The sequence below is a fragment of the Mustela nivalis genome (assembly GCF_964662115.1).
Source record: "Mustela nivalis genome assembly, chromosome: 8".
Classification (NCBI taxonomy): Eukaryota; Metazoa; Chordata; class Mammalia; order Carnivora; family Mustelidae; genus Mustela; species Mustela nivalis.
Window position 1 is genome coordinate 36,462,174 of NC_139027.1, and position 12,250 is coordinate 36,474,423.

At 37.5% G+C, this 12,250-nt stretch overlaps 1 protein-coding gene across 2 annotated transcripts in view; it reads left to right on the top strand.

The window, feature by feature from the left end:
• Positions 1-12,250, top strand: part of ZC3H6 (zinc finger CCCH-type containing 6) — a 53,999-nt gene that overhangs the window by 14,721 nt on the left and 27,028 nt on the right. For both annotated transcript variants that reach the window (XM_082746576.1, XM_082746577.1), the window contains exons 2-3: positions 8,741-8,921; positions 10,442-10,564. In XM_082746576.1, coding sequence (XP_082602702.1) covers positions 8,741-8,921; positions 10,442-10,564 — 304 coding nt within the window. The remainder of the gene's footprint in view (positions 1-8,740; positions 8,922-10,441; positions 10,565-12,250) is intronic.

Sequence of the window (12,250 nt, forward strand, 5' to 3'; positions counted from 1 at the left end):
ATCAATCATGAGAATGTTTATAATATTCATGGAGGGTCGCCTGAATGATAATAATTACTAATTTCTTGAATTGATAGTTTTCAGCCTTTTTTTTTTTTTTTTTGCTTCAACGCTGTTGTAGAAAAAACATTCCCATTCATACTGTGTGTATTTGAGGGAGCAATGTCAAGTTATTAGGTTCTCCAAATATGTTCCATTCTTCTTCTAGACTCTTGCTTGTTTTTTTTTTTAATGTTTTATTCATTTATTTGACAGAGAGAGAGAGAAATCGCAAGTAGGCAGAGAGGCAGGCAGAGAGAGAGGGGAAGCAGGCTCCCCGCCAAGCAGAGAACTCAATGCGGGGCTCGATCCTAGGACCCTGAGATCATGAGTTGAGCTGAAAGCAGAGGCTTAACCCATTGAGCCACCCAGGTGCCCCTAGATTCTTGCTTGTTTATTGCAGTGGCATCCTAACTGCTTTCCTGCTATCTGTTTTATTTCCCCTTTAGGTCTTGTTTTTTTACTCTCAAAGTTATCTTTCAGAATGGAGATCTAATTACATCAGCTCCTCACCTGGAAACACTTCAGTGCTTTCTCATTTATATTAAATAAACCCCAGACATGGTCAAAGCTCTGCATGATCTAGAACCACCCGTCACTCCAGCATAATTTTAAACCAGCTTTCCCATTTTATTTATAATCCAGTGACCTTGGCATTGTCTCAGTTCTTCTACACAGAAATTTTGCTTATCCTATTATCTCTGCCTGCCACAGATCCCTCTGCAGCCCTTTATCTCTTAGGCTAGAACTCCTCACTAGAACTAGTCACTTCATGACTTGCTCAGGGAAAGTCTTCCAGGTGCCTCTGACAGATGACTTTCTCCTAGTATAAATTTAGTAGAGAATACACCATGAAGTGTATGGTTGTTACTTTATTTATATGGTTTTTTCATTGATGTCAATCTCCCTCATCACTAGATTAAAAACTTCTTGAAAGAAGAGACCATGTCTTGTTTGTCATTGTATGCCCACTGAGAAGGTGGTGAATAAATACATGTTAAGTGAATGAATGCCTCCCCTTTTTTTGTTAGGAGGACAGAAAATTCTAATACATGTATAGTTTTTGAGAATCTCTGCTCTTTTTTTTTTTTTAAGATTTTATTTATTTATTTGATAGACAGAGATCACAAGCAGGCAGAGAGAGAGGAAGGGAGGTAGGCTCCCCTCTGAGCAGAGAAACCAATGCGGGGCTCGATCCCAGGACCCTGGGATCATGACCTGAGCCAAAGGCAGAGGCTTTAACCCACTGAGCCACCCAGGCGCCCCGAGAATCTCTGCTCTTGATGTTGTAGATTTTATCCCTAGATTAAATCAGGATATCAGAGGAGTGGCTGGCTGGCTGGCTCAGTTGGTTGAGCATGTAACCCTTGGTCTTGGAGTTGTGAGTTCAAGCCCCAAGCTGGGTAAAGAGATTACTTAAAATAATAGAATCTTTAAACAAGTCAGAACATCAGATAATTGCATACTTGGACAATATTATTTTTTTCTTATATAATTGCTTTTTCACAATTGGATTTTGGCAGCAAGCCCTGGTTCAAATTGGGGCATGCTGTAGGTGATAAACTATTGCATTTGTTGTATGGACACTATTGAAAGTCGTGTCCATTGTGTCAAGAACTGACAATTTTATCAGATAATATTGTCTCTGTGAGGACTCAAGAGAAATTTCTTTCTCATCTCACTACTAGAAAAAACTGAACCTCTCTTTAGCAACTGGTCTGTTTTTGTCTTAGAAGCACTATTGTCTTAAACCTAATCCTTGTTCCCTGAAGCTCAGCCAAATTTGCAGCTCACACGTAAAAATTAGTAAAGGATTTCTGGCACACCCCTGTGTAAATTAATCTTGGTCCTAGCTTCACCTCAATCTTAAGAATTTTAACATAGTTTATATATTGATCAACAAAAGGCTCTATAAATAGCATTCAAGGAATAATATAATTCACTCAAGATTTTTTTTTTTTTTTGAAGCTTAGTTAATCTGCTTGCTGGGTAAGAAATGAGTTCACTCTCTCTCTCCATGCTGAAAGTGGGAAAGATAAAGAGGAAAATAGAAGGTTTATTATATATTAGGAATTCTAGGTTTTATGTTCTGATTGGGTCATTTGGGAACCAGAAATTCTTCCTTTTGATTTTGTTCTGTCACAAAAAGCATAGATATTGCTTTATAAAGAGTTCTGAGGTGGGATATGAAAGTGTCTGTTAGATTCAGAGATATAAGGTCAGCACTTTTGTTTTTTTCTTTTTAGATCAGCACTTTTATATGCACATGCTGAGAACTTGGTAGAGTTTTATTTTAACAGTACCGCCTTAGTCCTACCCTTATAGAACAGCGTGCTATGTATTCACTGCTGTATGGGTTATGATCTTTGTAGGAATTATGATCAAAGGCCTTAGTATTTAGCCTGAGTGAATATCAGAGTCCTTTTGTTTTCCTTCTGTTACCAAATGAGTATTTGTACCATCTGATGAAATAAGAGCTATGCAGAAGCATATATGACTCTGGAGACCAGGCACTGAAAAACTGTGAGATAAGAATAGCCATGACTAAATTATAAGAAGAGACTAGAAGGCTCTTTAGAGGGATGACCAAAGTAAGGGAATCTTACTTACTTCTGAGTCCACTTTTTTTTTTTTTTTTTAAGATTTTAATTATTTGAGTGAGGAGAGAGCGCGTGAGAGGGAGAGGCAGAGGGAGAGAGACAAGCAAGGACCCTGGATTCATGACTTGAGCCAAAGGCAGAAGCTTAACTGACAGAGCCTCCCAGGCGCCTCCTGCATCCACTTTTTTTTTTTTTTTTTTAAGATTTTACTTATTTATTTGACAGGCAGATCACAAGTAGGCAAAGAGACAGGCAGAGTTAGAGGGAAGCAGGTTCCCTGCTGAGCAGAGAGCCTGATGTGGAACTCGATCCCAGGACCCTGGGACCACGACCTGAGCTGAAGGCAGAGGCTTTAAATGCACTGAGCCACCCAGGTGCCCCTGTGTCCACTTTTGATAGCCAAGTTGTCTTGTCTTTTATTTGAATATAGATTGGTCAACTTTCCCTGTGATATTACTTCATGGGTAGAAAGAAGTATTAGCAGTAATTCATAATTTTTCTTGGCTTGCCAGCAAGAAATCTAGGGCTTATGCTATTATCTACAACCACTTAGATCAATGACTTTGGTTTGTTGTAACTCTGGGGCTTTGCAGTATTATTTATCTTTTCAGTCAATGTTAATAACATATTTTGGATAACGTTTTCAAGTTATGTGACCTGTTTAGTTGAAAATAGATCCCAAATGATTCTAGTAAAAAGAGTATCTGTTTTTTGCTCTGGGGAGATCAGTGTCCCATCAGACATTCCCACAGAAGCATAGTCTCCTGAAGGACATGGGAAGGAAATAATCTCAAATTGACTAATTATTATATTTTTATATATAGTTATGTGCATATGCAAGTTAGGTTTTGATTAGACAAACATGAATAAACATGTTGATTCAGGAAATGTAGATTAGAAGGGTTACATATGTAAAAACAGAAGTAGAATTACTTGTTAAAAAAAAAGTGAGAAAGGGATTCTTTGTTATCTCTGGGATCCTGATAACTTACATAGAGTTAAGGAAAAGTTGGAAGTGTTGTCATAAAACTATGGAGGATGTTAGGCTAATTAAAATTTATAATTTTGCCCATGAATTTGTACCAAGTCTCATTCTTGAAGGAATTGTTTTGAGTTGAGGCTTTTGCAAATTCTGAGATTGGCTTGAGAGTGAAACTTGCTATAGCTGTAGATAGTCAAAAAGGGATAACCCTAATTTCTGCAAACCAAATACATTCCAGAGGGTGTAAGAATGTGTTGGATAAAGGATAAAGAGAAAAACACTTTGAGAGTTGTAGATATCTGTCAGATTTTACCACTGGTAGTTTGTAAAAGAAACGTTTGCTGAAACAGGTAAGATGAGCCACCTAGCAAGCCATCTAGCCCAAGGTTCAGTTTGGGGATAAACATAAAATCACAAAAACTCATGTCAGGTAGCTCTTCCATGACTGGACAGCGTTTTCCTTGAGAAGAAATAACGAGTTTGGGAGGTATAATGTAGGGAGTTAGGTCAAGGCTTTATCAAGAGGATCATACATAAGCTACATAGGGTGAGGGAAAAGATCAGAGTAGGCATGGGCAAGCCTAGACCCAAGCAAGTGCATGCTGACAAATTCAGCCAGTAAAATTCAGTTTATTATTTATATTGACAGCAAATGTAGGATCACCATGGTGTCAGCTCCTCATGTCCATCGTCTTACTGGGTAACACTGAAACCAAAGAGGCCAAGTAGTCACAGGCAGCATGAGTGGTAGGGTACCCTGTGGCTGAGGAACAGCGACCATACAAGGAGATATATGGAGGTGGGTAAAAAATAGCTATGTAGCAGCACCTCCCAAGACTGCCTCTATTTCCGTATTCTGGAGGCTCATGAGGCATTCTGCCAGGTCTGAGGTCAGCCTGCGGTTGAGCCTTGCCGGTGGTGAGCTAGGTGGATGATGAGCTGGTTACCAGCGCATCAGTTCAGAGTAGTTCTTCTCCATTATCCACAGTACAGGAGAAATGACAGGGTGATTTAGAACAAAAGCATGAAAAGAAAAGTGTTACAAGCAGTAGTTTCAAGTATCTAGGAAATTTGTGTTCTGTTGGTCTTAGGATAAGCAGTCTACTTCTATGAAGTCATCTGCTTCTGGGATGTAAAGACATCTTTGACCTTCACTTGATACCTTCTGAGAAATGTCTTTTTTCTGGTGATCATGTCAGCTTTTCCCAGGATGCTTGTATTTATGAGTAACATCTTTGTAATATCAACTATTGGGAGTACTTGTATAGTCTTTTATTGAGGCTTTTGTGTTTCTTCCAGAAGACTCAGTTTCTGATCTGTAGCTTGTAGCAGGAGCATTTAGGCAAGCATAAAGAAAAAGCAGAAGCTACTTGTGGAGGTAAGACTGAATGGTTCAGGTTAAATTGTTTTAATAGCAACAATATCAGAATGGGGGAAAAAGTAGCGTGCTTTATGAAACAAATCAGTTTATAAGGGTTTAGTGAAATTTACCTCAGAATAAGAACATGTCCTGATCAGTGAGGGCATTGTACAACTCACTGGTTTTTAGGAAATTCAGAGTTGTGCCATCATTACCACTATCTAATTTTAGAACCTTTTTTTTTTTTTTTTTAATTTTAGAACATTTTCATCACTCCAAGAAGAAAACCCCCTGTGGCCATTGACAGTCACTCCACATTCCTCCCTCTGATCTATTTGTCAATCCCTAATCTACTTTCCGTCTCTATGAATTTGCCTAAGAGATAAATTATTTTAAGAATAATTTTGTTGGTTAACTGAACAGTTATTTACATGTTCATAAACATGAATAGGCCTCTTCCTAAAAAAGACATAATCACTCTATTATTCTACACTAATGAAAAGTCTCCATATGGAATTGAACTGGGAACTTCTCTTTTTGATTTATTAAATTTAAACAAGTTTCTTGGGTTTAGTAAACAAAACAGCTTTCATAATGGTGTTGAGCTAATTCAGCATCTAGAGAATGCTAAACACTCTTATATTATCTCTTCTGCTTTTTATTTTTCACAGACCTAGATTAGAGTGTGATACATTAGTAGGTGCTCAATCAAGATAGCTTTATTTTGTTTTGGTGGCGGAATTGGAATTAGAAGCCAGCTATCCTCCCTGGAAGTCTCCTCTTCCAGCATGCCATACATGCTTTCCATTTGTGCCCAAAGCTGATTTTTGGTTTTGGGGTTTTTTAAAAAAGATTTTATTTATTTATTTGAGAGAGAATGGGTGAGGGAGAGAGAGGGAGAGAGAGGGAGAGAGAGCATGAGAAGGGGGAGCTTCAGAGGAAGAAGCAGACTCTCCGCGGAGCAGGGAGCCCGATGCGGGACTTGATTCCAGGACTTCACGATCATGACCTGAGCCGAAGGCAATTGCTTAACCAACTGAGCCACCCAGGTGCCCCCAAAGCTGATTTTTGTAAAGCATTTATAAACAGTTCATGGAAATGGGGATCAGTGTTCTTTATTTGCTTTTTCTATCTTCTTATTTGTAACCATACATAAATTCCCAAGTTTAAATTTGTTATTGTGTGAATGCTGAAATGGTTAATAGGCTAAGGGAGAAGAAAGAAATGTAAAATATCTTTCATTGCTTTTTGTCGAATGACAAATATAAACACCCCATATTTCACAGTTAAAGAATTTATGTAAAGTAGGACATAAATTCATATGCGGCATTTTTAGCTTGAATATTTAGGTATTTAAATAGCTCCAGTCAAAGTGATAAGTATGAATTAGTGATTTTAAGATATAAAAAGATTTATGCTTTAAGGAGCTCATGTTGGAGGAGAAGGGTGGTAAAATAAAGGGTGAATGTCCATAGGTTTTTTTGGTGCTGTTTAAATTTTGTTATGGTGTGAGTATAGGCAGTAAAGTACACAGTTTGAAAGTACGCTGTTTGAAAATGTACAACTTGATGAATTTTTACACATAAATATGTATGTATATATAATGATCACCACACAGATCAATGTGCAGAATATTTCAACACCCCGGAATATTCCTTAGTACCCCTTTATTGTCAGTTACAACCCTCCAAGAGGTAATTAGTATTTTGACTTCTGTCACAATAGGTTAGTTTTGCCTTTTCCTGAAATGCATATAAATGGAATCAAACAATACCCTCATGTCTAACTTCTTTTACTCATAATTGTGTCTATAAGATTTGTCCATATTGCGTGTAACAGTGGCTAATTATTTTTTGCCTTATAGCATTTCATTATATAAATAAAGCAAATTTATCCATTCACCTGTTGATGATGATTTGGGTTGTTAACAGTTTTTTACTATTATGACTAAAGCTGCAAAGAACATTCTTGTGCTTATCTTTTGATGAATATATGTACTCATTTTTCTTGGAACTTCAACCAATATGTTCACATTATTTGAACATATTATTTGAACATAATGCCTAGAGTGTAGTGATAAAGAAATGAGAATTCTTAGGAGTGTTCTTCGGGTAAAACATTTCACCTAAACCTGGGTCATCAGTGGAAGCATCTCAGAGGAAATGACAGCTGAACTGGGTCCAGTAGAATGAGCCGGAGTTAGCCAGATAAAGGAAGTGGAGGATAGGTGTTGAGAGGAGGAGGGCAATGAGAGTTTTTAAGGTGATGTTTAAAGCTTACAGACATGAGAAATTGAAAGTAGCTGGGGAATAGGGACTCAAACAGGGACTCAATTATAAAGTGCCTTTTGGTAATATCATGGAGTTCTGATGTCATCCTCAGGTCAGAAGGGAATCACTGGTATCGTCCTTTTATTATGGAAAACTTCAAACACCTACACATCCCACAATCTGAGCAATTACCAACTCATGACCAATCTTGTTGATACCACTTCCTTTCTCCCCCAGTGGATAGTTCTGAAGCAAATTTGAGACATCACATCATCATTGAGGATTTTGAGCAGGAGAATGACATCATCAGTTTTGCATTTTAGAAATCACGTATCTCTAGTAACTATTTTTCTTAAAGATTTTATTTATTTGCTTGACAGAGACACAACGAGAGAGAGGGAACACAAGCAGTGGGAATGAGGGAGAGAGAAGCAGGCTTCCTGCGGAGCAGGGAGCCCAATGCAGGGCTGATCCCAGGACCCTGCAATCATGACCTGAGCCAAAGGCAGGCACTTAACAACTGAGCCACCCAGGCAATCACCCTAGCAACTTAAAAGTATCTTTACAATGCACACAGCATCGTTTAGTTGCGTCTCATTTTTTTCCACTCATACAGACATTTGTTTTTCTGTACTATTTATAGAAGTTTGCATTTTTTCAAACTATATGGAAACTTTAAATGCTAAACTTATTTTATATACTTATGTAGATAGGTCATTGTTTAATTTGTCTTTAAAATACTATTAATATTTTGGCTTCTATAAGTATAAAAAGGTCATAAGCAATATAAAAGTTTGTTTCTAGTTTGGTCTCCATTATAGCAAACATATTAGTATTTGGGAAGTGGAATTCTGTTCATGATTTTACTACCATTATTTTTTGCAGATTCAAGTTTAATTTTTTTTCAAGTTTAATTTATGATTTTTCTGTAGCTCAGATTTTGTTCCTTATCTACTTATTGAAATTTGTTTTCTTATTGAAGTTTGATGGTGAGAATTAATACAGATTACTTTTATTTTAAAGCTAGTTATAGTTGTTTATGTGACGCTAAGTTAAAAACCCCTTCCTGTAGTAAGAATGCTTACTTACTGAAATGTTTTAGTTCAACCTTTTTTTAAAAGGTAATGCTTAATAGATGGCAACTACTGTAATACAATGGAATACCACCGCATTTATGCATGCATTCATTCATTTGGTAAGAGTCCGTGATCTTAATCCAAATCAGAGGTTGGCAAATTTTTGCGGCTAAGACTGGTTCTAACATTTTTGAAGGATTGCTCCCCAGAAAGGGGGAAGAATGTGCAACAGAAATAGTATTTGACCTGTAAATATACTACTGGGCCCCTTTACAGGAAAAGTTTGCCATTCCTGATCTAAATGAATGTAACTTAAATTCTTGGCATCTGCTTTTTTTTTTCTTTTGGAAATGTTCCTATAAGACTCGTTTTTGAATAACATTTAAAAATAAAAATGTCATTGTTTTCTACAGAGAAGATGGCGAATTAGAAGATGGTGAAATAGATGATGCAGGACTTGAAGAAACACAAGAACAGGAAGCAAAAGAGGATGAAAAACAGAAAAATGAAAAAGCCTATAGAAAATCAAGGAAAAAACACAAGAAAGAAAGAGAGAAGAAAAAATCCAAAAGGAGAAAACGTGAAAAACATAAGGTTAGTTAGAATCTACTTTGAATCCTTTTTTAAAAATTTATTTTTATTTTTTTTAATTTTTTAAAAGATTTATTTATCTATTTGACAGACAGAGATCACAAGTAAGCAGAGAGTCAGGCAGAGAGAGAGGAGAAAGCAGGCCCCCCTCTGTGCAGAGAGCCCGATGATGCGGGGCTCCATCCCAGGACTCTGAGACCATGACCCGAGCCAAAGGCAGAGGCTTTAACCCACTGAGCCACCCAGGCGCCCCTATTCTTCTGATTTCAATTAGATATCCCACTTCAAGTTGCCCTAAAGTTCAGAATTTTACTAACAATCATTCAAAGCAATTTATTTATCTATTTAGAGATTTGTGTATTTGAGAGAGAGAGAGCGCACACATGTGCATGAGTTGTGGGAGGGGCAGAGGGAGAGAGAGAATCCCAAGCCGACTCACTGCTAAGCATGGAGCCTGACGCAGGGCTCAGTCTCATGACCTAAGAAATTGTAATCCAAGAGGAAACCAAGAGTTGGTTGCCCAACCCATTTTTTAAAATTATTATTACTATTTTTTGTATCTCTAGACCCAGTGTGAGGCTTGAACTCATGATCTGGAGATTAAGAGTTGCATACTCCACCAACTGAGCTAACCAGGTGCTCTCACTAGAGGCAGTTTAGACTTTCACTGATACTGTCCTGAAAGTCCTTCCAGTTTCTATCCACTGCCTGTTTCCAAGATCCCTCCTACTTTTTAGATATTTCTTATGGAAAAACAGCATTTCCAGACACCAAAATCTTACTAGTTAACTGTTGCTGTATAGCATTACCCCAAACTTAGAATCTTAAAAGAACAGAAATTTATTTCCCAGTTTCTGTGGGTCAGGAATCTGGGTGCAGCTTTAACCAGGTGCTTCTGGCTCAGCTTTTCTCATGGGGTTGCAGTCATCTCAAGGCTTGACTAAGGCAGGGTCCTTTTCCATGCTCACTCACGTGGCTCTTGGCAGGTGTCAGCTCCTCACCCCCGTGTGGACCTCTCTACAGACTGCGTCAATGTCCTCATTATGTTATCTGGCTTCCCCCAAAGCAGGTGAACTGTGAGTGAAAGAGAACAAGAGAAAGCACCCAAGATGAAAGCTCTAGGCTCTTTTATAACCTAATCTCGGAAGTGATATACCATATCTATACCTATTCTATTTACTAGCTATTTTAATATAGTCCAACTGCTAATTTCAGGTTAATAATTACTCTACTTTTTTTTTAATATATATATTTTTAATTCAGTTGAGAGAGACAGAGACAATGAGGGAACAGGAACAGAGAGGAGAGGGAGAAGGATCATGACCTGAGCTGAAGGCAGCCGCTTAACTGACTGAGCCACCCTGGTGCCCCCGGAACAAGGATTTTTGGGTTAATACTTTAGAATCTACTAGAGGATAATATAATCTATGGTTGGCATTTCGGGCTGAAACAAGCCTATCTAGTTACTAGTTAAATTTTTTTCCTTTTGCAAATATAACTATTTGTTTTTTCCTTTCTTTTAGCATAATTCTCCATCTAGTGATGATAGTTCAGACTACAGCCTTGATTCAGATGTTGAACATACAGAAAGTTCCCACAAAAAAAGAGCTGGTTTCTACAGGGATTATGACATTCCATTTTCTCAGGTATTGCCTTTTTTAAAAAATTGTGATCAAATATACATACCATTTTTTTTAACATACAGTTCACTAAGTGTATTCACATTGTTGTGTAACTGTCACCACTCTCCATTTCATCATCCTCTATAGAAGCTGTGTACCCATGAAACGATAACACCTCACTTCCCCCTCCCAACCAGCCCCTGGTTACCACTATTCTACTTTGTCTCTATGAATTTGTCTACTCTATGGTCATATAGGTGGGATAATACTGTATTTGTCTTTTTCTGTCTGGCCTATTTCATTTAGCATGACTTTTTGAAGGTTCGTCTAACATGTACCAGAATTTCATTCCTTTTTTAAGGCTAGATAATATTCCATTGTATGTATATGCCATATTTTGTGTGTTCCTCTATTGTTGGACAGATGGATGGCTTCCACCCTTTGGCTGTTGTGAATAATGCTGCTCTATGAACATGGGTGGATGATATTTCTTCGAGACCCTGCTTTCAGTGCCTTGGAACAAACACCTAAGAGTGGAATTGCTGGATCATATAGTAATTCTGTGTTTAATTTTCTGAGGAACCACCAAAATGTTTCTCATAACAACTGCACCATTTTCATTCCTACCACCAGAATACATGAGGTTTTCCAGTTTTTCCACATCCTTGCCAAACTTGTTATTTTCTGGGTGGTGATTGTTTTTGTTTTTATTTTTGCTTTGTGTTGCTTTGGTTTTATTTTATTTTATTTTAATTTTTTTATAATGGCCTTCCTAATGTGTGTGAAATGACCTCTCGTTGTGATTTTGAGGTATTGCCTTCTTTTAAAAAGATTTTATTTATTTATTTATTTTAGAGAGAGTGAGAGAGCATGAGCAGGGGTGAAAGGTAGAAGGAGAAACAGACTCCACACTGAGCAGGGAGCCCAACTCAGCACTGATCCCAAGACCTTGGGATCATGACCTGAGCTGAAGGCAAACACTTAACCAACTGAGCAACCCATGCACCCCTGAGGTATTGCCTTTTAAGGGGAAAAATAAAATTTTCAGTTTTATTCTTTGCCTTCTGATATTTTGAAAAAATGTTTTATATTTTTCAATATAGAAAAAGAAACATGCAGATGGATGCTATAAATTTTAAATCTTTGGAAATCATTCATAATATATTAAATTGCTAGGTCTCTCATAACAAAATCTACAGACTAGTGGTTTAAACAACAAAGTTTATTTTCTAGTACTCTGGAGGATGGAAGTGCCAGATCAAGAGTCTAGCAGGGATAGTGTCCTCTGAGGACCACAAGGAAAAGATCTGTTAGTCCTTTCTCCCTGGCTTGTAGATGGCAACTATCTTTCTCCTTTGTCCTTAAATGGTCATTTTGCTGTGCATGCACACCCTTAGGGTCTCTGTGTGTCAAATTTCCTCTTATAAGGACATGAGTCAGATCAGATTAGATCAGGGCCCACTCTAGCAACCTCATTTTAACTTAATCACCTCTTTAAAGGCCCTATCTCCAAATCCATTCTGAGGTATGGAGGGGTTAGGGTTTTCACATGAATTTTGTGACATCTATCTCTTTAAGTGCAAAAATTATTTGAAGTGTTTTAAATAGAAAAGAACATGATATACTTTATATCTTTGCCAGGCATGTTGTCCTGTATGAACAGTCTTCAATATAAATAGTATTTTGTGCTAGAAAAATCAGGATGCTCTC